The sequence below is a fragment of the Lipophrys pholis genome (assembly GCF_963383615.2).
Source record: "Lipophrys pholis genome assembly, chromosome: 22".
NCBI classification, from domain to species: domain Eukaryota; kingdom Metazoa; phylum Chordata; class Actinopteri; order Blenniiformes; family Blenniidae; genus Lipophrys; species Lipophrys pholis.
This window is the reverse complement of record NC_137644.1, coordinates 4051781-4078699: the sequence shown is the minus strand read 5'-3', so window position 1 is coordinate 4078699 and position 26919 is coordinate 4051781. Positions and strand designations below refer to the sequence as shown.

General features: G+C 48.0%; 1 protein-coding gene across 1 annotated transcript in view; it reads left to right on the top strand.

Moving 5' to 3' along the window:
• tmem178bb (transmembrane protein 178Bb) overlaps nt 1-26919 on the top strand; it is an 82063-nt gene that overhangs the window by 23358 nt on the left and 31786 nt on the right. Inside the window, exon 2 of the mRNA XM_080492374.1 lies at nt 15108-15221. Coding sequence (XP_080348500.1) covers nt 15108-15221 — 114 coding nt within the window. The remainder of the gene's footprint in view (nt 1-15107; nt 15222-26919) is intronic.

Genomic DNA, 26919 nt, shown 5'->3' with positions numbered 1-26919 from the left:
GCTCCTCTACAGTGACTCTACAGCACCTCTATAGTGACTCTTCAGCTCCTCTATTATGACTACAGCTCCTCTACGGTGACTCTACAGCTCCTTTATAATGACTCTATAGCTTCTCTATAGTGACTCTACAGTGACTTTACAGCTCTCCTATAATGACTCTCCAGCTCCTCCAGAGTGACTCTATAGCTCCTCTATAATGACTCTACAGCCCCTCAAGAGTGACTATATAGCTCCTCTGTAATGACTCTACAGCTCCTCTACGGTGACTCTACAGCTCCTTTATAATGACTCTATAGCTTCTCTATAGTGACTCTACAGTGACTTTACAGCTCTTCTATAATGACTCTCCAGCTCCTCAAGAGTGACTCTATAGCTCCTCTATAATGACTCTACAGCTCCTCTACAGTGACTCTACAGCTCCTCTATAGTGACCCTACAGCTCCTCTACAGTGACTCTACAGCTCCTCTACAGTGAATTGCCAGCTCTTCCATAGGGACTCTATAGCTCCTCTACAGTGACCCATCACATCTCATCCCAGTGACACATCACTGTATCATCAGTGCATCATCAGTATAAATTACTGTGAGAAATGTAAAGCAGTGTCACATCTTGTCATATTTTTTACAAAACCACATAAATCAAATCCACCAGACACGCTGTACATCTCAATCCCTGTCACATGTATTCAGTGGTATTTTGGCAGTAGGAGTTGGTTTTGCTTCATTCCCTGTTAATGAACCCATCAACACATATGAGCTGCGGCTCTACAGTGTGGGAGAGGCTGATCCCTTCTTCTACTGAGCTTTGACTGGTTCTTCATTTTGACTGGTTATCGAGGAGGAAATGAGTCTGGCAGAGGCAGAAACAGACCAGCTGAACACACACAGCACCACCCTGCCTCTGGCTCAGACCATTCAAGTGAATGACCTCCCTCTCTGGAGGTATTTGGATGTGGTTGACTTCCTTGGTGCCGCCTCATGGTTTCTGTTTGCCTGCGGGATCTCAAGGTACTTGTATCATGGACCTACCCTATGTTGCTCTCTGGTAGGGCAACCCCAATGACATCCCTACGCCAGTCCTGTAGATCCTGGTGATGTGTGTCAGGAGATTTTGGTGATGTGTGTCAGTAGATCTTGGTGGTGTGTGTCAGTAGATGATGGTGATGTGTGTCAGTAGATCTTAGTGGTGTGTGTCAGTAGATCTTAGTGGTGTGTGTCAGTACTGTTGATCCTGGTGGTGTGTGTCAGTACTGTTGATCCTGGTGGTGTGTGTCAGTACTGTAGATCCTGGTGGTGTGTGTCAGTACAGTAGATCCTGGTGGTGTGTGTCAGTGAGTAGATATCACGTTTGTTCTTTGCGTACAGTTTGATTTCATCCTTGTAGAGCAGGATGTTGATTGTTGCCCCACTGAATTAGTATTCATCACCAGTCTTTGTGACGTTCTGACTGAGGAGGTCGAGGCCGACTCAGAGCAGCAGTGGTGACAGTGCTTCCCCCTTGGTACTGCTGCCTTGGTACTGCTGCCTTGGTACTGCTGCCTTGGTACACCTTCCTTGGTACTGCTGCCTTGGTACTGCCCCTTTAACTGTTAGCTTCAACCGATCGGCTTTGAGTTGGCTTCTAGCGTCTAACCATAACCTTCCACAATCACACGGAGTTCTATATAAAGGCCCTCAGGCCTTGTTTCCACTGCTCAGCACGGCACGGTAAAGCTGCGGTTCCACTGCGTAGTACGTGCCGGGACAGTACAGTACAGGCAGTACGGGCAGTGTAGCGCTCACATTTCGATAAACCAGCTAACTAAACAACCAGTGAGCAAAAAGCAGCATATGTTATATATATATAGGGTTTATACGACCAATGAGCTACTTAAATATTGCGACTACCAATCAGCAAGAGTTGTTGCTCTTCTTTATGAGACCCGTTCCGTAGTGCTTAGGTACCTTAACCGAGGGGTTACCAAAAACTGTAAATGTTGGTTACGGCTCTTTTTGGTACCATCCACAACTTTTGACAGTGGAGAGCACGAAAACCCATCCCACCCCACCCCGGAACAAACTGCGTGGTGGGACTGCGGCTTTTGTGGCGCTTGTTCATCCAGCGTGTGTGTGTGTGTGTGTGTGTGTGTGTGTGTGTGTGTGTGTGTGTGTGTGTGTGTGTGTGTGTGTGTGTGTGTGTGTGTGTGTGTGTGTGTGTGTGTGTGTGTGTGTGTGTGTGTGTGTGTGTGGTACAGGGCGTCAGGGTCTGATGCCTCGCTAAAGCCCCCACTGCCCCTCCACATCTTCCAGCAGCAGTACGGCGATGCCGTGTCCCTGCCTGCTCTCCCTTCTAATCTTGTGTGTGTGTGTGTGTGTGTGTGTGTGTGTGTGTGTGTGTGTGTGTGTGTGTGTGTGTGTGTGTGTAGAGGAGGAGGGAGACGTGAAGTGGGTCATGTAAAAAAAACCAGGCCACGCAGGGCTTGAACTATAGAACCTCCCATCTGGCGCAGAGTCGTCCAACGACCACTGACACAGGTCCAGGCAGCTGTTCCAGGTTTAACTGCTTCCTACTGTCAGAGAATTATCAGATGAAACAACTGAAACTGGTGTGAATAATCTATGCTCATCAACATTTCGTATTCCGTGTGTTCTGTGAGGGTTTGTGCGTTCGACTGCTGATACAACAGGCTCATCGATCGCAGCCGGTCAGAATGTCCTTGTGTTGAAACGCCACCAGTTTTCAGACGCTGCCCTCATGTTCGATCAGCAGTGTTGCTAATGTGTTTTTGGCACTTTGACAAGATTTGTTCCCATTGTAAGTTTCCTGTGTCTGAGTTAAGAGATCCAACAACATTGTCTTCAAACCGTATTGCTGTAAATCCAGCCTCGGTCCTGAACGTCCCTCTAAAAGTCCCTCTGGTGAGCTCTAGGCCGTTTCTGTGTTTGCCCAATGTTCTGCCACTGTCCACGCAGACTCCATGACGCTCTCGGGGAGATATTGTTGCCAGGTTGGGTGTGCCTACGTCCAATTCTTTGGGAGCCTGTTTGCGTTATCTTTTTTTCTTGTTTATTTAGTGGAGTTGTCTGCTTATGACGTGTTCTTTACTACGCATTTGATGGTTTTAACACGACTTTCTACAAATGTTGAGATTTGGGCTGGTTGTCATGCGAGTCGGTGAGTCAGATCTGGCAACCCTGTAGAATATGCAGGTTTTGCTTGCGGTGCCAAGCCCTAATATTTACGGTGGATTTATCGCTATGGCTCGTCGAAACGCTGTTTTTTCAACCAAAAGCAGTTTGAAGCAGAATCTTGAGCCAGAAGGAGAAGCTCCTGTTAGAGACTCTGCGGCTGCAGCAGGACGCGTCTGAGCAGTTATAATAATATCGTGTGTCTGAATACGTGACTTAGTTTGGTTGTTTGTTTTGTTACAGTTACTACCAAGCAGCTCACGCCAGCTGTTACGGTTTTTCACATTATACTGAATTTCTTTAATACATCAGTAATCTTTGTAGGTTTTTAATCTACCTGTGGGAGGGTCACAGTGACCGTCCACTTCAAGAAGGAGGGGTCATTTCCCCACGTGAAGTCACGATGAGAAAATCTCAAAATGACCCGTTTGAGCTCACAATCACTAAAAGGTGGAGTGATGACGGACGTTTTCCCACTTCTAGACTTCATACACAGGCTACGTGACTCATTACGGTGGCATAATGCGGGACCTTTAAAATGTCTTGAAAGACGAACAGGCGCCTGAAGTGTGATGAGCTGTTGAGGACGTCGTTGAATGTCTTTCGATGAGTGTGTCTCCGCAAGTTTCGTGTTTCAGTCTGACGTCTGGACGTCTTCCTCTGGAGGACTGCAGCTCGTCCGCTGGGACGTCAGCACACAGCACACGGCAGGAATCAGACTTAAACACACGGATAACGCTGCAGATTTCTACGATTTACAGACAGGCCGCAGCTGGGTGAGCCATGTTGTTTCAGCCTGTACACAGACCAGAGATCTGGCACCTTCTTCACTAAAAGACACCGATTTTAACACTTTTCAGCAAATAAAAACGTTTGAAAAATGTCTGTTTACAATGCGGTGGCACGGTGGCGCAGTGGTTGGCGCGCTCGCCTCACAGTGAGATTGATTAGTTGGAGCCTGGTTTGGTGGAGTTTACATGTTCTCCCACTGTATGTGTGGGTTTCCACCCATAGCCCCAAAAAAACATTTACCGAAATGTCCTCCTCCAGGAGGGAGTAAATGTAAATAATAAAGAAAAGAAAAAGAAGAGCTGAGAAAGGGAAGCCCTCAGCTCCGTGACACGGAGTTTGAGTGAATCCATGGAGCTTTGAAGGCGGTTTGTTGTTTGTCTTTGAGCGGTCGTTTCCATCAGGAACCAGGGCTGATTCACGACGCTGCTGCCGGAGCCAAAGAGCTCGTTGACTCACATCAGTTCACATCTTCACGGACCCCAGACATGTGACTTTGTTTTCCAGCACACACTGTACATCATTGTTTCTTCGCAAGGTAAACTGTCACGTTTCGCAGTGTATACTGCTGTGTTTGTTTTTGTGTGTGTGTGTGGGCGTGTGTGTGGGCGTGTGTGCGTAGGTGGAGCGGACGGCGTAGGAGGCTCACCTGAAAGAGATGATTGAGGCCACTATATAGGAACCGGGTTTCCAGGCTCTCATCGCCAGATCGTCTCGTTTACCCCCGCGGTACTTTGACTCGGCCCCTCGAGCCTTATTGTAAAGCCAATTGTTTATCGTATACTACGGTATTTTGAGTAATCTGTGTAACTCCCCTCCTGTGCAGTCCCGGTGTGCGCCGCGCTGTCCAGCTCGGGAGATCGCTGTCCGGTGACGTCAACCTCCGCCTTCACGCCACTCTCCGAGGATTGTCCGCCTGCTGGAGAGATCGCCTAAATAAACTCTTTTCTTAAACTCAGCTTCCTCGTCCTGTCGGCGCCTGAATCCTCCTTACACCTTACATGACAGAACGATCTGGCCAAGATGGATTCAGCCGACCCGGAAGTCCTCCAGCGCGCCATATCCTCCCACGGCAATCTCTTGTCCCAACATCAGACGTTCCTCCGGGAGATTGGGACAACGTTAAATGAACTGACCGCCAAGATGTCACTCCTCACCAGCCGCCTGGACGGGCTCGCCGTCGGTCAGCAACATCCCGGTGACGCGGCTGCGGCTGTGGCTCCTCCCCCCGGGACAATACCGCCGACCGCCACCAGGGAGCCGCATATGCCCACCCCGGAACGTTATTCTGGGGAACTGGGAGGTTGTGGCCGTTTCCTCCTCCAGTGTGAACTAGTGTTCAAGCAGCAGCCGGCTACTTACTCCACCGATGACTCTCGTGTTGCTTATTTAATTGGATTATTGTCTGGTAAAGCGGCAAAATGGGTGACGGCATTGTGGGAACGGGCATCACCCATATGTAGATCAAGCACTCGGTTGATGGAGGAGATGAGGCAGGTCTTCGATCATCCTCTCCAGGGCAAGGAAGCAGCTCGACGTCTGATGTCTCTCTCCCAGCAATCACGGTCGGTTGCTGAATATGCTGTTGATTTTCGGATCTACGCAGCGGAGAGTGGCTGGAATGATCCATCGCTCCAAGGAGTGTTCCTTCAGGGGCTCTCCGACGAGGTTCATGATGAAGTGGCAGCCCGGGACGACACGACCAATTTGGAGGAGCTCATCTCCTTGGCGGTCCGGATAGATAATCGACTCCGGTACCGTCGCAAGAACCAGAGGAGCCGTCAGCCCCCTCTTCGTCCTGGAACCCTGGTGGCCACCCCTGGTAACTCTATTCTCTCCCATCCAGCTCTTCCGGCCCCAGAGGGTCCCGGGGAACCGATGCAGCTCGGGAGAGCCCGCCTGTCCCCCGCAGAGAGGAAGCGCAGGTTCGATGCCCGTCTCTGTCTGTACTGTGGGGAGGTGGGACACCAACGAGCCACCTGTCCCCATCAGCCAAAAGCCTAGGCTCATCAGGATTGGAGGTGGTCCTGATGAGCCATAACCCCAGCCCTCAGCCTTCGGCTCCCTCACGCCTCCAACTCCAAGCCTCCCTTGTTGGTGACAAGGGCAGTTTCCCCCTGCAGGCCTTGGTAGATTCTGGGGCGGATGACAATTTTTTGGATCGGGAGTTTGCGGTCAAGGCTGGCCTCACCTTGGAGCCTCTTTCAAACCCCTGGACCGTGAGTGCCCTGGACGGCAGGAGGTTGGCTAACCTCACTCATCGCACCGTCCCTCTCCGTCTTCTGGTCTCTGGGAACCACAGTGAGGAGATTAGGTTCCTGGTCCTGTCATCGCCCCACGTTCCGTTGATCCTGGGTCTCCCCTGGCTGAAGAGACATAACCCCCACATTAACTGGAACCTGAACACCATTTCTAGTTGGGGTACTTTTTGCCATACCCACTGCCTCCAATCAGCTCCAGGGCGCCCCCTGACACCCCCCTCCACAGACCAGGAGGAGATCGACCTGGGTTCCGTCCCTCCTGAATATCACCATCTGAGAGAGGTGTTCAGTAAACAGCAGGCTACCTCCCTTCCCCCCCACCGACCATATGACTGTGCCATTGAGCTTCTTCCAGGGGCGCCTCTTCCCTCTAGCCGTTTGTATAATGTGTCCCGTCCAGAGAGAGAAGCCATGGAGAAGTACATTCACGAGTCCCTCGCCGCGGGTCTGATCCGCCCCTCATCTTCACCCTTGGGAGCCGGGTTCTTTTTTGTGGCTAAAAAGGACGGTACATTACGGCCATGCATTGACTTCCGAGGTCTCAACAACATCACGGTGAAGAACAAGTACCCCCTGCCGCTCATGGACTCCGCCTTTCAGCCGCTCCATGGCGCCACAGTGTTCTCCAAGCTGGACCTCCGGAACGCTTATCACCTCATTCGGGTCCGTGAAGGTGATGAGTGGAAGACGGCGTTTAAGACTCCCCTCGGACACTTCGAGTACTTAGTGATGCCGTTTGGACTCACAAACGCACCCGCAGTGTTCCAGCATTTAGTCAACGACGTGTTGAGGGACATGCTGAACAGGTTCATTTTTGTTTATCTGGATGACATCTTGATCTTCTCTCACAACCAGGAGGAGCATGTTCTACACGTTCAAGCAGTTCTACAGCGGCTTCTGGAGAACCGGCTGTTCGTGAAAGCAGAGAAGTGTGTCTTCCATGCGACCTCTGTGAGTTTCTTGGGTTACATCATTGAACGGGGACAGGTGAAGGCGGACCCGGACAAGGTCCAAGCGGTGGTGGACTGGCCCAGACCGATGACCCGTAAGCAGTTGCAGCGGTTCCTGGGGTTCGCTAACTTTTACCGGAGGTTCATCAGAGACTACAGCAAGGTCGCAACCCCCCTCACTCGACTCACATCCACCTCAACCTCTTTTCTGTGGACACCGGCGGCCGAACAGGCGTTCAGCACGCTTAAGCAACTGTTTACCCAGGCTCCGGTGCTGTGCCATCCCGACCCCCTAAGACAGTTTATTGTGGAGGTCGACGCCTCGGACTCGGGCGTGGGAGCAATATTATCCCAGCGTGCCGAGGATTCTAGAGTGCACCCCTGCGCCTTCTTTTCAAGACGCCTCACTCCTGCTGAACAAAATTATGACGTTGGTAACCGAGAGTTGTTGGCGGTGGTGCTGGCGTTGGAGGAGTGGAGGCACTGGTTGGAGGGTGCTTCCCAACCTTTCGTGGTCTGGACGGACCATAAGAATCTCTCTTACCTTCAGACCGCGAAAAGGCTAAACTCTCGGCAGGCGCGCTGGGCGTTGTTTCTGGGACGGTTTAACTTTACTCTCACTTACAGGCCAGGGTCCAGAAACACAAAGCCTGACGCCTTGTCCCGGCAGACCACCGTCGAGAAGACTGAAGTGGAGCCAGAGAACATCCTCCCCTCCACCTGCATGGTCGCGTCCTCTTCCTGGGACATCGAGAGTCAGGTCAGACGTGCTCAACTCACCCAGCCCGACCCGGGTAACGGTCCGACTAACTCTCTCTTTGTCCCTGAGCCTATGAGGTCCAAGGTTCTTCAGTGGGGGCACTCTTCCCGGTTAACCTGCCATCCCGGTTTCCAACGAACACTTTCCTTCCTGAGACAACGTTTCTGGTGGCCCTCCATGTCTCAGGACACCCGAACCTTTGTGGCTGCCTGTGCCGTCTGTGCCCGAAGCAAGGCATCTCACCAACCTCCTGCGGGGCTGCTCCGCCCATTACCCATCCCTAGTCGACCCTGGTCCCATATTGCCGTGGACTTTGTTACTGGTCTCCCCCCGTCCGACGGGAACACGGTAATAATGACTATTGTTGACCGCTTCTCCAAGTCTGTGCACTTTGTCCCTCTCCCGAAATTGCCCTCAGCGATGGAGACAGCGGATCGGATGGTCAGGGATGTGTACCGACTGCACGGGATCCCCCTCGATGTGGTGTCTGACCGTGGCCCGCAGTTCACGTCTCAGGTATGGAAGGCTTTCTGTAAGGCTCTTGGAACATCTCCCAGCCTCTCCTCAGGGTACCACCCTCAAACCAATGGTCAGACGGAGAGGACCAACCAGGACCTGGAGACTGCACTGCGGTGCATGACGGCTCGACTTCCATCGTCCTGGAGCTCCCAGTTGCCTTGGGTGGAGTACGCCCACAATTCCCTCACCTGCTCAGCCACTGGTATGTCCCCGTTTATGGTGGCCCTGGGTTACCAACCCCCCCTGTTCCCCACCCAGGAGGAGGATGTTGCTGTGCCCTCAGTGCAGGCCCACCTTAGACGCTGCCGACGGGTTTGGAGGGAGGCTAGGGCCGCCCTGGTCCGATCATCGGCCCGAAACAAAAGACTGGCTGACCGTCGGAGGGCTCCTGCCCCCTCATATCGCCCTGGACAGAAGGTATGGCTCTCCTCCCGTGACCTCCCACTCCAGGTGGAGTCTCGCAAGCTGGCGCCTCGATTCATCGGGCCGTTTGAGATTGAGGAGATCATCAATCCGGCGGTGGTGAGGCTGAAGTTGCCAGCATCCCTAAAGATTCATCCCTCATTCCACGTCTCCCTGGTGAAACCGGTTCACTCTAGCCCTCTTAGCCCCACCACAGAGCCCCCGCCACCCCCCCTGCTCATCGATAACCATCCTGCCTTCACAGTTAACAAGATCTTGGACGTTCGTCGCCGGGGTCGGGGATTCCAGTTCCTGGTGGATTGGGAGGGTTATGGGCCTGAAGAGCGGTCGTGGGTGCCGAGGGGCCACATTCTGGATAGGAGTCTGTTGGTCGACTTCTACCGGGAGCATCCGGAGAAGCCTGGTAGGACGCCAGGAGGCGTCCGTTGAGGGGGGGGTCATGTCACGTTTCGCAGTGTATACTGCTGTGTTTGTTTTTGTGTGTGTGTGTGGGCGTGTGTGTGGGCGTGTGTGCGTAGGTGGAGCGGACGGCGTAGGAGGCTCACCTGAAAGAGATGATTGAGGCCACTATATAGGAACCGGGTTTCCAGGCTCTCATCGCCAGATCGTCTCGTTTACCCCCGCGGTACTTTGACTCGGCCCCTCGAGCCTTATTGTAAAGCCAATTGTTTATCGTATACTACGGTATTTTGAGTAATCTGTGTAACTCCCCTCCTGTGCAGTCCCGGTGTGCGCCGCGCTGTCCAGCTCGGGAGATCGCTGTCCGGTGACGTCAACCTCCGCCTTCACGCCACTCTCCGAGGATTGTCCGCCTGCTGGAGAGATCGCCTAAATAAACTCTTTTCTTAAACTCAGCTTCCTCGTCCTGTCGGCGCCTGAATCCTCCTTACACCTTACATGACAGTAAACATTTGTAAAGAGCTGAGAGGAGACGTGCTTTCTAAAGAGCTCGGTGTGGGGTTTTTTTCTTCTCCCGTTGTCCAAGTGTGACTAACATGCGAGGACTGGATAACCTGAATGACATGAAAATGTGAGGAGGAGGTGGAGGAGGAGGTGGAGGAGGAGGAGGTGGAGGAGGAGGAGGAGGTGGAGGAGGAGGAGGTGCAGGAGGAGGTGGAGTTTCCTTCAGTCTCTTTCTGAGGAAACAAAGTTTCCAGCGTTTAGTTGTTGTCGTGAGCGTCCCTTCATCTGTGACTCATTCCAGACCAGCATTTGTCCTCCACGGTGACTGACACCTGGTCTGGAGTGTGCCCACAGCCTTCATCACATTCCTTTACCTTTATTTCAATCCAGTGCATCGACCCCGCAGTCATGTTTACCAGCAGGTTCAGTCTTTTCCAGTTCTGGTAACACAATCGGTCTTTGTTAATGTGAGTATCTCCTCACCTCTGTTAGTTAGTTGGCTATGTGTCTTTTTTTTTTATTGGCTTTTGCGTCTTGCTCTGTGGATGTTTCACTAGTTTTCACTCGTGGGTCGTCTGTTTTCACCAGGGGAGCAACCAGACATCCAAACGAAATAGAGCGCTTGATCATAACTTGTCAATGTGAGGACAACATAGATTAAACTGACGCATGTGTTGACTGAACATGTCTCACAGAGCTTTTCCAAGAGGAGCAACAGCTGACGTCACAATAATACTTTTCTTGTTTTGATAGAATTTGAATGCAGTTTGATACAAAGATCCAGATAAGAGCTGATGAAGGCTGAGAAAACTGAACAGATCCTTATAATACAGTTAAACTTTACTAGTGAAGTGTGAGTTCACTGAACACAAACACTGATATCACCAGAACTCAGTCAAAGACCTGATGTGTGAAGGGAAGTCTCTGCTTATGAACTAGAGAAAGTAATTGAAGTCTGATCCGGTCTGGTCTGGTCTGGTCAGTAATATCGATTGCAACTGGCAGGGGCTTTTATTTCGACACAAAAGACAGAAACACCATGGCAGGATGACATGACACACACAACCCTCACCACTCCTGGTTGCCAACTTCCAAATATTGAACTAAACTAAACTAGATCAACCAACTAACTACACCAACTGAGCAACAAAAGCACAACACAATCATTACCAACACTAACAAGCCTAATATAACCACAAATAAAGACATTTGAAACGCCGCCAACCCAACTCCCATAATGCATTGCAGCCTCTCTGGTAAGGCCTGGTCTGGTCTGGTCTGGTCTGGTTCAATCTGGTCCTGTCTGGTATGGTCCGGTCCGGTCCAGTGTGGCCTGGTCTGGTCTGGTCCCATCTGGTCCGGTCTGGCCATACCGGTCCGGTCCGGTCTGGCCATACCGGTCCGGTCCGGTTCGGTATAGCCTGGTCTGGTCTGTGATGGTCCGGTCTGGCCTGATCTGGTGCGGTCTGATCCGGTCTGGTATGGTCCGGTCCGATCCAGTATGGCCTGGTCTGGCCTGGTCTGGTCTGGTCTGGTCTGGTCTGGCCTGGTCTGGTCTGGTCTGGTCTGGTCTGGCCTGGTCTGGCCTGGTGTTACTATGGGACTGGTCCGCACATCACAAGCTTTTTTTTCCCCCACAAGTTCTCTACAAGGAGTTTATTGTTTCACGTCGTCATGCTGAGTGAGGTCTGACTGCTGCTCAGCACCAAGCTTCACTCAGGAGGCTGATTCCTGATTTCAGGCTCTGTTTAATGAAAAACTGTCATGGGGGACACAACAAGTCACTTTGGGCAAATCATCACCCGCCGTACAGAGAAAATAAAGAGACGCTTGTTTAATTAGTTCTGCGACGGTGCTCTGTTGTACTGTCACTTCTCCAGTGTCACCGTTACATGAGAATATCTGAGAGGGAGTGTGGGTCCGGCGGCTCTGCTGTGTTTATCTTCAGGAGGATTTGATATAAATTCACTGAGAAAAGACAGAATGTCCTTGTGGTGAAGGACTCTCTGGTCCATCATCACACTTTCTGCTGACTTATCCACTTTAATATCTCTAAATCTGTGAAGGTGATTTCACATCACCATGTAGCCACATTTTTTTTACACAAAGCTTCACACTGAGGCACCAGAAGAGGTCGATTTCCACTGGAAAGGCCTTCAGAGTGACATTGTGCACTAAACACTGTCTGGAGCAGTTGTTAACAACATTTCCACAGTAGAACAGTAGAAAGGAAAAGTCCAGCCTCGGTCCTCCAGGGCCGACGTCCTGCCTGGTCTCGATCCCTCACAGGGTCCACACACCCGATCGCAATGAGGGGCTCCTTATTGGGCTTCTCACAAGCTTGATGATGACATCATCATTATAATCAGGTTTGAAGCAGGAAGACTCCAGGAAATCGATCAATCCAAATATTTCTTATACAAACAGCTATAAAGATGTATGTCACAGATTTTTTTGGAGTTTGGACAAAACGAGCTTTACACTATTATTTAGAGTTATATATTTCTGTTACGAAAAGTCTTAGCTATCTAATCAGGTAAAAGACAAAGTTTTAAATAAAGACTATTTTTGGATCGATCAACATGTTTTCTTTTCAAACTTGATTGGTGTCGACTCCGTCAGACACACTAAGAAGTCAACGGTTTTAAATATAGTTCAATAAGGGTCTAAATTATTCTGAATTATGTTGTAATAGTGTTTGGTTACTCTGATATGCAATAAAATACATCATGTAAACTTACTCCCCGCTACCAGACGTTCATCTGCATCATCAGCAAAGACATTTCTTAAAGCCATGTTCTTGAAGAAAATGTGCGAACCTGTTGTCAGTCTTTAAGAGTTTATCTCAAGTTCTTATTCACTAAATATTGTAATTTGTTGCCTATGTTCACATTTATTTATGTGGTTAAAATGTATTAGCATTTCAGTGCCAATATTAGGGGGGGGTCCATCGTCTATAGAGGGGTCCATAATCTGTGGGGGTCCCTTTACAATCTTTCACCGGCCCTGGAGGACCAGAGCAACTAGAGGAAATCTGCAGCAGATCCAGGCTCAGAAGAAGAAGCTTTCTGCTGCTTCGGTCAGATGATCAGATCCACGGCAGAGAGGAGTTGCAGGCTTGAAGCTAAAATTTCCAGGGGTTCATAGTTCACCTCACTGAAGTTCTCCAAAGAGGAGAAACTTTACTCCAGCATGACGACAGGAACCATGAGGACACAGCAAGCTGCAGGCCCGAAGGGCTCTGAAGCACAGACCAGGAACTCTGATCTCCACAGTCAGAGATTCAGAAAGGAGGAACCGGAGACCTGCGGCAGGAAGTCCCGGTTCTTTTCTTCTGCTCAGGACGTCTCGATGGAGCGCAGTTGTCTGAGCAGGGCTTCAGTCGTCAGCTCCTCCATTAGGATGGATTAATGGAACATTACAGATGGAGTCAGCACATATAACTATCAATTAATTATCAGTCTTTATTGCAGACACAGGTCCATATAAAACAAGCACATACAAGTACAGAAGTAGGAAATAGGAAAACAAAATAGAAAAATAATAATAAAAGATACAACCCACTAAACTGTGCATATACTTCTTTTTTTTTTTTTAATTAATGCAACTATTACATAAATATCATACAAAAACTGTGCATGGTAATATGTGTACAGACTATTGCACCAATGTCGTCTCAGTTTAGAGGCCAGTCTGTAGATTCAATGGGCTGACCGGGGCTTCTACAATGTGGTTCTCGGACCCGTCCAGTGGACACATGAAGCTGGACATCAGCTGTCACATGTTGGCACACGAGAGGACACCAACAATTGACTGGCACTATGCCATCTTGGGACTCGGACCAGCAGCCTCAGAGCATCATTGTAGGCCACTTTGAGCCCCAGCATGCTCAGCTTCTTGTAGTTGGACCATAAAGCAGCAGTGTATGGCGGTGTGACGTAGACATCTAAAGAGTGAAAGGTGTTCCAAGGGTATTGACCCCTCGGTGTGGAATCGTTGGCGTGACACTGCAGACTGAAAAACACACCGGTGACGTGTTTGCAGAGAAGAAACAACCTTGTCCGACTTCCATGGTCAGAAAATGGCCTGCAGGCGAAGCCTCTGGTTTTTTTAAAGCAGCATCTGTGTATGAAGGGAGAGTTTATTGGACAGTGGAGCCTTCAGACCGGCTCTTGTAGTACCAGCCCTCTGGCCATTTGTTCTTGGCCAACCTCTCGCCGGGGTCACCAATTTTATCGGCTGATCGGAAATCCCTCCTGGTCCCACATTCTTCCTCCAACATCGAGAAAATCCATAGCAGCTCGGCTCTGCGGGACAAGGCGGCGTACGCCTCTCCACCTTTCTGTTCAGACTCCGAACGTCAGCGGCTGCCTCCATCCTGACGCCAGCAGAATCACAGCAAGTTCAAGTTAAGATCCACTTCAGACGTTTCGCAGGGGAAGCCGCTCGGAGCCGGCAGATTACACGCCGACACTCCTGATCAATCAATGGCTCATTCTGATGCTGCACGCCGGAGACCGGGAGGCGAGAGAGGAGCACCCGCTGAGGCTTTATCCCTCCATGAAATACAACCACTTTCGTTTCTACCAGAACTCTCCAAACAGCAAAATCGCCTCATTGAATCCACCTTCACAAACAAAGACCTGCTGGTTCCTGAACGTCTCACGGCTTCCTCTCTTCCTGCTCTCAGCGAAGGCGGACGCTTTCCTCTCCTCCCTCCCTTCTTATTACTGGTAGTTTGCGGCAACAGTTAATTGCAGACTGTCGTCTTTAATTAAAGTGTATTTACATTAAACTGTAGACGGTGTGTGATTACCACAGATCTTAATCCTGAGTGTTTGAAGTAGAACAATTTAAATAAATAAATACAAATCTGTCTGTCTGTTTCTGTATTTATTTGTTTGTTTATCTATTTATTTTTAGCTCTTTTGACTTCGTTCCTCTCCTTCTTTACAGTATTTTCGATGTCGACGTTTGTACAAATTGATAAATAAAACAAAGCCAAAATCAGAGTATTCAGCTCTAATCTTTCCCTGGATGACAAACAGGAAAGTTTCTGCGCTGAGAAAAGCTTTGTGATGGTTCTGGAGCTTTGGTCCAACTCAGAGTCGTCACCACTCACTGGTTCCTCAAACCTTTTGCAGGTCAAACCCTTTGTTGTGTCGGAGCTGTCGTGCGTTTGAAGAGTCCCCCCCCCCCCCGTCACAGATGGGTGTAGTTTTATAAAGATTCTTATTTGTTTAGCAGCTCCTGTGACGTGGCCTCCTCATGTGAATCACCTCTTCTCTGAGTCCTGCTCTGTGTCGTCACCGGATTTTCTCTCTTTCCCTGCAGATACCATCGCAAGATGCTCCTACATCAAGTATCACTACTCCTCGGCCACGATACCCAAAAACCTCTCCTACAACATCACCAAGACGATAAGGCAGGACGAATGGCACTCGCTCCGTAAGTCTGCGTTCCCGTTCAGCTCCCCACAGCAACAGACGACTGGAAGAGTGAGGCAGTGATCAGCGGCTGCACGACTCTCAATGATTCCCTCCGTCACTCTCATCACTCTCATCGCTGCTTTCATCGGGTGGTTCTTCTGGGCTGCCAGTAGGATCATGTGATCACGTCACAAAGCATTATGGGATCGATCCACTGTATTCAGTCTCCGTGTAAACGGGGGCCGTCTGATCCTGAGTGGACGGCGAGTGGAATCACACGCTGCTGCTGCTCCGACGTTTCTGAGTGGATGATGAGTGGGCCAGATAGAGCTTACTGCACTGGTGTGTGTGTGTGCAGTGTGTGTGTGCAGTGTGTGTGCAGTGTGTGTGCACGGTGGAGCAGTGGTCATGCAAAACTACACACTTTGTGTTCTTGCTGGGTGTTTTATTGAGCGTTCTCCAGGTCGTGTCGCTCGGACTCACTCATGACGTTCGTGTAAGTTTCCGGTGTGTTTGAGCTCCACTTGTCTGTAACTGGATCCGTGTTGTTTTTTTAACCGCGTCTAAGAAACGTCGCGGACTCTCTCGATCCAGTATCTGATGAGCCAAAACGTTATAGTGAATTGTTAGATTTAGTTTCAGGTTCAGTTTGCCCGGTGACATCAGGAGGAGCTTGTGGCCGCGGTGTTGTTAGTTCTGTCTTCTGTTCTGTTGTTTGTGGGTAAACACAAGTCAGAGTTGCATCAGTCAACATGAGGACGTGGAGCGCAGACCTGGGGAGCCTCTGAGGTTTCATCAGCTGTCAGAGGACTGACCAGAGGGTTTTTAAGGATACTCGCCACTCATGAGCTGTTCCTGTGGGTACGTCCAGGCTCTGCAGTCACCTGCATAATGAACCAACTGGAGACACACTGTGACCTCGAAACGTCTGAGCCGTCAGGCGACGGCTGGAGGAAAGTTCCAGAGGCTGCCTTGTTACCAGCATGGAGCCAAACACAGAGCTCCTAGAGCTGCTCCAGAACCGATCCAGCCCAGGAGAAGCTGATGTGTCGCTAACATGAAGGCTGGAACCTTAACAAGTTCATTTCAGTTGCTGCAGGAATAGCAGGTCGAAGAACACGTTCCCAAATTGCTGCATTCAATTTGATTAAACTGAAGTGAGTTAAGCTGTTGGCTGTTCCAACCATAAGGGTTCATACATCACATTTCACACGATAAATATCTGGTCAGTGAGTTTAGTTTTTTTTATATTAAAGCATATTGAAGCATATTGAAGCGATTCTCATATCGTTGAAATATATAAACGATCTTTTCCATAAACTCTTCATTCTATTTTTCTTTATTTGTGTTTCTTTATGTAATGCCTATGAGTATTAGAATAAATCATTAATTGCTCCTAACTGATGTAATTTGATGAGCATTAATGTTAAAGTGACGGAGCATCATTGAACTGCTGATGACAGTAATTAATCCTGTAATGCTTGGAGGTCAAGGAACCTCAAAACATTAACACTCTTCAAAAAGCCACTATACCTCACTATGTACGAGGTTATTGTGGAGCCTGTTTGTTTTTTTTAATTCTGACATGTATACATATCTATGTATGTCATATAATGTATGCAAATTTTCTTTGCATGAATAACAATGATAATACATTACACATTATTGACTTGTTTTTACCTTATTTGGATAAAATATGATATTTTTGCAATTCCAAAGACTAACAAAATGTTTTATATCCATCCAGTGATGGGTACACCCTGAACAGGTCACCAGTCTGTCACAGATCAAACACATAGACTCACAGTCACTATTTAGCACCAAAAATCTACCTTGTGCTTTTTGGACTTCACACACTGCACACATGGGGAGAACATGCAAACTCCACACAGAAAGGTCCCAGGTCCCAGTCCCTTGAACCCACAACCTGCTCACTGTGAGACGAAAGTGCTAACCACTGCGCCACCATCATTGTTTATGCGAGTAGCTGTTACTATGACAACAAAGAATGAGCGGTGCGGATCCTAACTGCACTTTGACCTGAGTTCACGGTTCATGTTGGAGGAATGAACGAAGCTGTCAAGAGCCAGATGATTGTAAAGACGCAGCAAAGCTGAACTTTCTCTCGCTGTAATGCCGCTGGCTGCTGGCTTTTAGCCACTACTGGAAGTCAGCGCCTGTTCGCCATGACGGTGCCGGCCAGGAGCATTGGCTGCACGGTCTCGAGCCTTATGGGTGTATTGACCTGTTCCACCGTAGGAGCATTAACCTGCTCCACTGTAGGAGCATTAACCTGCTCCACGTAGGAGCATTAACCAGCTCCATTGCAGGAGCATTAACCAGCTCCTCCGTAGGAGCATTAACCAGCTCCACCATAGGAGCATTAACCGGCTCCATCGTAGGAGCATTAACAAGCTTCATCATAAGACCATTAACCAGCTCCACTGTAGAAGCATTAACCTGCTCCATCGTAGGAGCATTAACAAGCTTCATCATAAGACCATTAACCTGCTCCACTGTAGGAGCATTAACCGGCTCCATCATAGAGCATTAACCTGCTCCACTGTAGGAGCATTAACCGGCTCCATCGTAGGAGCATTAACCTGCTCCACCGTAGGAGCATTAACAAGCTTCATCATAAGACCATTAACCAGCTCCACTGTAGGAGCATTAACCGGCTCCATCATAGAGCATTAACCTGCTCCACTGTAGGAGCATTAACCGGCTCCATCGTAGGAGCATTAACCTGCTCCACCGTAGGAGCACTAACAAGCTTCATCATAAGACCATTAACCAGCTCCACTGTAGGAGCATTAACCGGCTCCATCATAGAGCATTAACCTGCTCCACTGTAGGAGCATTAACCGGCTCCATCGTAGGAGCATTAACCGGCTCCATCGTAGGAGCATTAACCTGCTCCACCGTAGGAGCATTAACAAGCTTCATCATAAGACCATTAACCAGCTCCACTGTAGGAGCATTAACCGGCTCCATCATAGAGCATTAACCTGCTCCACTGTAGGAGCATTAACCTGCTCCACCGTAGGAGCATTAACCTGCTCCATCGTAGGGCATTGACCTGCTCCATCATAGGAGCATTAACCTGTTCCACCGTAGGAGCATTAACCTGCTCCATCGTAGGAGCATTGACCTGCTCCATCATAAGAGCATTAACCGGCTCCACCGTAGGAGCATTAACCTGCTCCATTAGCCTTCAGTGGCAGACTGCTGCAGCCACCACCCATGAAGGAGCTACCACAGGTCATTCCTACCTGCTGCTGTGAGTTTGTTCAACAACTCAAACTGAGTAAGAAACTGTATAAACACCACTGGCCTGGTACTGCTGCACTGTGAATACTGTAAATATTAATACTATATATTAATACACACAGTAGTTACACTTTTATAAATGTGCCTACCAGCTCAGGGGCCAGTGGCTGTCGCTCGGTTGGTAGAGCCGGCATCTCCCAATCGGGAAGTTGCACGTTCCATTCCCATCAATTGCCCTTGAGCTCCACTGATGGACGCTCCCGATGGATGGATGAGGCGCCTTTGCATGGCCATTGGTGTGTGACTGGGGGAATATGGTTTAACAATGTAAAGCCCTTCAAGTGGAAAAGCACCATACAAGTGAAATCCATTTACCATCATATCATGATATAAACTATTAAATGATATTAGCTTCTTAGTGTTATTGTGGCTTTATGGACACAAATCTGCATCAATTATGAGAAGTGAGGTCACTGGGAGGAGGAAGTGCTTCTGGTATCAGGCCTGTCCTCTGGAGAGGTGCTGCTCAAGAGGAGCATTGGACTGTTTGAGGAGAATTAGTACAGTATGTGGAGGGAACGCTGCGAGTAGGAGTAATAGTCCAGGTTCTTCATGCTGAACTCTTGGGTTTGGACAGAACTGTTGGCGTTCTTGATAGGATGGCGGATTCACTGCAGGGCTGAACACACAGGAGGTCTTAGGTTCTACAGCGTGGGCTCAGAGGTCAAGTGCGGTGTGGGATGAGTTCATAGTGAAATAGCGCAGTGCATATAGAGTTCGACTGAGCATGTGAGCAACGCGGGAGACTGTGTCATCAAGACGCAAAGCATTCTGGGAAACTGCCCTCAAAATAAAACAGGCTGTTATAGCATCTGCCGGCCGGCGCCAACAGAGCACTAGAAATAACACTGAATGGGTCGGGCTGAAGATCTGGATCCGTTTGACCATTCAGTGTCAGCAGATGTGAACCTGTTACCAAACTCCAATCAGCCAGGCATTTCTAATTCTAGGATTTAAATGTGAGTTTCCACACAGCCGATGTGTTCAGCAGCTTCAGAGGACTGCAGCGGACCCAGGCTCTGTATGTGGTGGAGATGTGGAGAAACCTGGAGACGTTTAGAGGGGAGGCTTTTCTCCTGAACACGGCTTCATGCAGAGAATATCCACTGCACTCAACAATTAGACTTTTTTTTTTAAGTTAAGTAAAAGCTAATTTAGGTTAATTAAGTTTTTTTTTTTTTACTCTTTCATGAATCAGAATCAACTTGAATCATTCCACACCTGCTTCCTGAAGGTGTTATAAGTTACTGAGGCGTTTCCTTCAGGTCTTCCTGCAGCAGCCCACGTTATATGAGTTTATCTGGTAGTTTTGATCACCCGAGCTGAGAGTACACAGACGTGAGGCCACAATGACAAACACTCCCATGTTTTCTGCAGGTCAGGACAAAGCTGTTTTCCTGTTTTTTTCTGAATGTTGCACATCCGTCTGTGTGACGGTTGTTGGTGTTACATTCAGCACATTCAGCTGTCGTAAATCCAGCTCCTATCAGGAGATCACTGACCCACAACCGTGTCCTCGGCTTTCTTCGGCTGCAGCCAAGGACACAAAGCCCGGTGACACCTCCATAAACAGATTTATGATCCTTCTCAAAGGCGGCAGCCATGTACTTGTGGCATATCGATCCAGAAAGCTGTTTATAGTAATATATGTAAGGGTATCCATTGATTACTACTCATAACCAGATGACATCCAGAGTGATAGTAATATTTTGTCAGTGTGGTGCAGCCGAACGCAACACATCTTAATTTAACCTTTATTGTATATCTAACATCACACCATTTGAAACTTTCAGTTTTAAAACAGAAAACAAAGCATTTTCACTGACTTAACGTTGTCATCTTAAATTTACCAACTTCTACACCGTCTGATCCGGCAAACAGTGAGTGAGGACAGGTTCACCTGGAGCTGGACACGCACACACACACACACACACACACACACACACACACACACACACACACACACACACACACACACACACACACACACACACACACACACACACACACACACACACCGTCTTGAGTTCCAGGTTCAGTTTGAGACGTGATGAAGCACAATGTAGAATAAAAGCCCAGATGAGGACGGAGAATCGTTCCCTCACCTCCTCTGGAGGTCGCCTGTCTTCGCTCATGTTCATCAGGATGGGCTCTGAGTGAAGCGGAGGCTGGTGGGATTGAGGGCAAAGCCGCAGTGGAGCCCTGAACAGACTGTGGCGCTCTGCAGTGATGGCTGACGGGTGAAAGAGGAGCAGGTTCAGCGACTCCACTTCAGCTCCGAGACGCTGGGGCCAAAACCCCCACACCGCCCCGGGTCGTGTATGGATTAACCAAGAATGACACTCTGGTCCTGACTCTCATGAAGTGTGTGAAATTGGGCTCAGGCAGGCCCGACAACTTCTCCCACTGCCATTACACAAACATTGGGGGCGACACTGACACAGCCTCAAAACTCCCAGATGAACATGATACTCATTTGTTTCTGTCCGTCAAAAAAAAAATTTGAAAAGAGAGAAAAGAAAAGCTGCGTCGGTTTGCAGCAGACATCAAAGCACAGCCTGCTTCCTCCCTCCTTCCTCCCTCTTTCCTCCCTCCTTCCTCCCTCCTTCCTCCCTCTTTCCTCCATCCTTCCTCCCTCTTTCCTCATCCTTCCTCCCTCCTTCCTCCCTCTTTCCTCATCCTTCCTCCCTCCTTCCTCCCTCTTTCCTCATCCTTCCTCCATCCTGCTTCCCTCTTTCCCCATCCTTCCCCCATCAATCCTCCCTCCATTTCCACCCCTCCTCCAGTCTTTATCCTTTCTCTAGTCTTCATCCTTCCTCCCTCTTTCGTCATCCTTCCTCCCCCCTTCCTTTATCATTCCTCTATCATTCATCTACCATTCCTCCCTCCTTCCTCCCTCCATCCTCCCTCCTTCCTCCATCATTCCTCCCTCTTTCCTCATCCTTCCTCCATCATTCTTCCCTCCATCCTCATCCTTCCTCCATCATTCCTCCCTCTTTCCTCATCCTTCCTCCCTCCTTCCTCCATCATTCCTCCCTCTTTCCTCATCCTTCCTCCATCATTCCTCCATCATTCCACCCTCCTTCCTCCCTCCTTCCTCCATCAATCCTCCCTCCTTCCTCCATCATTCCTCCCTCTTTCCTCATCCTTCCTCCGTCATTCCTCCCTCCTTCCTCCATCATTCTTCCCTCCATCCTCATCCTTCCTCCATCAATCCTCCCTCCTTCCTCCATCATTCCTCCCTCCTTCCTCCCTCTTTCCTCATCCTTCCTCCCTCCTTCCTCCATCATTCCTCCCTCTTTCCTCATCCTTCCTCCATCATTCCTCCATCATTCCACCCTCCTTCCTCCCTCCTTCCTCCATCAATCCTCCCTCCTTCCTCCATCATTCCTCCCTCTTTCCTCATCCTTCCTCCATCATTCCTCCCTCCTTCCCCATCCTTCCTCCATCATTCCTCCCTCCTTCCCCATCCTTCCTCCATCAATCCTCCCTCCTTTCTCCACCCCTCCTCCAGTCTTTATCCTTCCTCTAGTCTTCATCCTTCCTTCATCCTTCCACTAGTCTTCCTCCAGCCTTCATCCTTGCTCCACCCAGTTGTCAGGGCTTGCAGACGTGGAGGCTGCAGGAATCGGAGACAATGTCTTTCTTCCCCCGGGGCAGGAGGGAAGGAGTCTTCCTCAAACTGCAGCTTAGGGATTTGGTTTCTTCAAAAGAAGCTGCACATGTGAGCCGTCAGCGTGTGACAGTGTGTAATCCAAGGTAGCAGCTAAAGGTTGTGGCTGAGGCTAATTGTTCGCCGGGCGGCCACTCCCACGGCTCCATCATGCCGCCGTGCAGCTGCAGCCGGGAGATTATAGCCGGAAATCCTGTGTGAAGACGATGGGAATTAACTGCTCCGCAAACATCTTTGTGAGGCAGCAGGAAGAGTTTGGGGAAAGGAAGCTTGCACATCGCCTTGGACATTCCCTCTGCGCCATGCAATGCTGAACACAGAAAGAAGTGACACCACAAAGTGTTTGCTCACTTGTCAGCCTGACGTCTGTAACTGTGATCTGCAGTCGTCACATGTGGAAACCTCGCAAGGCTGATGACAAAATACCTCCAGTGACAGTTCCTCCGGGTTTTATTATCACACACAAATAATCAACACAGCCCAGAGCTCAGTGCCTTTTCCAGACAATTGTCAGGTACGTCTCATAGCATCGAATACAGAAAGTAAAATTGACTATTCAGTGCCATTCTCATGAAAACATTTGCATTCTTTGTGATTTGATCAGTTTAAAATAAAGCAGGTATAAACCAGCTCAGCCTTCAGTAAGTTTCCTCAACTGGATTCCCAACACTTTTTTTTTTTTTACTTTTTATTCATTCAATATAAACCAAGCATATGAAGATGTAACATAAAATCACACCTGTTTCAATTCATAGTCAACTTAATAGAAATCATTTCACCTATACTTCTACCTACAACTTATCAGTAAAGTTAAAGGTAAATCACACGACAGAATCACATCTAAATTAAACTGATACCATAAACAATCACCGTGTCCGACTCCTTTCTTGAGTAAGAAGAAATCTGAGCAACAACCTTTAATTTTGATCTGTGATTTGGGGTCCTTGTATATCTTTTTTACCCATCCTATAAAAGTGTGGGGAAGCCCAAAAGCTGATAGTGTCTGGTATAAAAAGCTCCATTTCATCCTGTCGAAGGCATCAAGGCCGAGCATCATCGAGGTCTGACATTTTTATTTCGCAGTGGATATTTTATTCAATATTCTCCTAATGTTGTTTGCTCCCTGTCTACCAGGGATGAACCCAGATTGGAGTACTTTAATTAGTTTAGTTATGTGTTTTTGCATTCGTTTTGCCATAATGCCTGTTAGAATCTTTAAATCCCTGCAGAGTCGGCTCACTGGTCTATATCCTTCATATAAGGTTGGATATTTTCCTTCTTCATGTACGACTGATATGATGGCTTCTGACCTTGGCTTAGGCGGGTCTCCGGATGTTAAAGTATGATTAACTACTTTAGACAGTACAGGTGTTATATCCTCTCAAAAGCCTTTATAGAATTCTCCCGGAAACACATCTGTCCCAGGCGATTTATTATTTTTAAGTATTTTTTATGGTATCCAGTATTTCCCGTTGAGAAATGTGCCGGATCATTTCAGACGCCTCTGCTCCTGACAAAGTTAGTACTTTTATTTTTTTTCAGAAAGGCTTTTGTGTCTGTATCATTATGATCAGATTCAGAGTCATCATATAGATTTTTATAGTAATTTGTTATACCCTCAGTAATTTCTTTGGGTTTAACTAGTTGGTTTAGATATAGGGTGATTTTTGGCTTGGGCTTTTCTAAGTTGGAATTCTAGTAAGTGACTAACTCTATTACCCATTTCATAATATTTCTGCCTTATAAAGCGTAAGGACCCTTCTGCTTTAACTGTCAGAAGTTCATCTAATTTATCTCGCTTTGTTTTTAGATCATTAAGTATGGACTTATCTGGTGTTCTTTTATGTTCCATCTCCAGTTCTTTAATCTTGTTCTCCAATTCTCTTAGTTTTTTTTTAGTTGAGCTTTCCTCAGTCTAGATGATATTTGTATTATTTTCCCTCGTGTCACTGCTTTCCATAAAACTGATGGTGTTACTTCACTATTATCATTTATTTTGAAATATTCCTTTTAGATTTTGTTTTATTTCTTTTACGATGCTTTCACTCATCAGAATATACCTTCATTCTCCAGTATTTGAAAAGGGGCTCATTACCTATATCAACGGTTAGTGTAACAGGAGCATGATCACTTATAGTTATAGTTTCGGTTCCATAGTTCAGTACTTTGCGTATATGTTGTTGTGATATGTAGGGGGGAAAAAAATCAATCCTTGAATAACTGCCATGAGGATTAGAATAAAATGTATAATCTCTCCTCTCTGGATTGTTTTCCCTCCATGGGTCCATAAGACCAAGCTCTTTAGTCATGATATTCAATACTGTGCTTGGTCCCTGGCCTGGAGGAAACCTGTCTAACCTGCCATTTGTATTGTGTTAAAAGCTCCCCCTATCAATACCATCCCCTTTGCTTTTTTATTTATTAATTCAGCTTTCTGTTTAAAGAATGTCTCTTTCTCCTCATTTGGAGCGTATACATTTAATATTGACATAGTCATGTCTCCTATAGTGCAGTATTATCCTTCATTTCTTTTTCAACCTTAAATGCTGTGCCTTTATCAATTAGAATAGCTCCCCCTCTCCATTTTCCAGAAAAGAATAAGATACCTGATTCCCTTTTAAATTTTTTACGGTCATTTTCTGTCAGATGTGTTTCTTGTCGCAAAACAATTGAAGATTGTAGTTTTTTCCGTTGGCTCAATATCTTCTTCCTCTTAATGGGATGGTTCAGACCGTGAACATTATATGACACAAGAGTAAGTTCATTCATGCTATTTTAAGATAGAAGTATTAGCCCTCATAAAACAAGCAAGAAACTTGATGAGGAGAACATAAAATGCACAATCTCCATCAAAAGTAAAACTAAAGTATAACAAGAACATAAAAATGTGATTTCCAAAAGTCTTTCCAAAAGAGTCGGAGCATTTTCTCTCTGTGGGAAGAGAACTGTGTGCTTTTACAACTTGCTGTCTAAAGTTGTTGATAACTCAACGTTTTAAGTTCGCTCTTCATTAAACCAATATTTATGTCAATTTAACAAATAATATCTAAACTTCTATTTAACTCATCCTACCTCTGTGTGTGTGTGTGTGTGTGTGTGTGTGTGTGTGTGTGTGTGTGTGTGTGTGTGTGTGTGTGTGTGTGTGTGTGTGTGTGTGTGTGTGTGTGTGTGTGTGTGTGTGTGCTGCCGGGCCGTCTCCTCCTCCCTCTCTGTCTTGTCACCGTCCAGCTGCTCTCCAAGTTCCCTGTCCTGTCCATCTCATCCTCGTCCACAATATTCCCCATGTCTTTTATAACATGGGCGCCGCCTCCACTATTGTGGCAAATGTCTTTGTCCTGCAGTCCAAAAACACATTGAGCTGGACTGGAGGGGGGACTGCCCTTCTCCTTTCTCTCCTTCAGGTTTTTGATGAAGTCCCTCACCTGTTTCCTCTTCTTCTGGAGGCCGTTTACTGAAATACCATATTTTCTGGGCTATAAGTTGCACATTTTTCATAGTTTGACTGGTTCTGGGGCTTCTAGTCAGATGTGACTTATATATCAAGATATATAACATGTCTCAAAACCTTAATTCATACTGACCGACATGAACCCAGGAACATTATCGTCTCCAGGCCAGAGAGAACCGCGAGAGAGAACAGGACCGTTGTGGATTTACTTCAGCCGGTATATCACATGATTTCTCCCTTGTCGGCTGGTATCAGGCTGAGCACCTGTTCTGTCCTGTCCAGGACAAACATCGCTTTTCTTTTCCACAGAGATGATCAAGTGAAGCGAACCTCATCGGCCAGCCGTGAGCTTAGCCACCTGCATCAGCATCAATCAGCTGTTAGCTTAGCCATGGGCATCGATCAGCGTGTTGTCCCACAGTGCAGCGCAGTGGACAGGGCAGCGCACCGCCGTTATGGACACAACGCGGGACGGACGGCCGACCATTCGGGTCGGAACCCAGCTTGGGTGCAGACGCCGCAATCATCCGGCCCTCAAGCGCAGGTCGAGATCGGACTTGGGTGGTGGTTGGCTAGTCTAGAAAATACGGTAAATATGGATGGTACACCGGTCAGCGCCAGGGTTGCTATATCAGACTCAACGTTTCCATCCTAAACACAATGTAACTCCCCCCCCCCCCCCGGCACCTTAATGAAAACCAGCCCAGATTTTAACCTCTGTAGGAATGTTAAAACCATCACACTATTTTATGTGCAGTAAAAAAATACATAACAAGATACAATTTCACTGAATACACAAAATGAAAACCCTGGCAACACTGGTCGGCGTGTAGATCCATTTTCAAATGGTTGTGCAATAGAAGCCAACAAAATCCAGACACCATGAGAAGGGAGAGAAGAAGGAGATGGAGGAGAAAAAGAAAGCACAGCCTTTAACATTTTGGCGGAGCCGCTTCCTCTGGTGCAGATTTGTGAGTCAGTCTCACGTCAATGATGTGGACGTTGCACGCACGCCGTTCAGACGGCGGTCACATTGTAAGACACGTGTCAAACTCAAGGCCCGCAGGTCAAATGTGCCCCCCCCCCCCCCCCCCCCATGTTATTTCATGTAGCCCGCGAGACCTTAAAAGTCTTATTGTGTTAAAATAAATACCGTAATATCCCCAATAGACGCGCAGTGCACGAGTGCAAGCCTTGGGGTGTGCGTCTATTGGGAATATGTGAGCGCAGGTTCAAACATTCTATCAAACACAGTAATTACGTGTG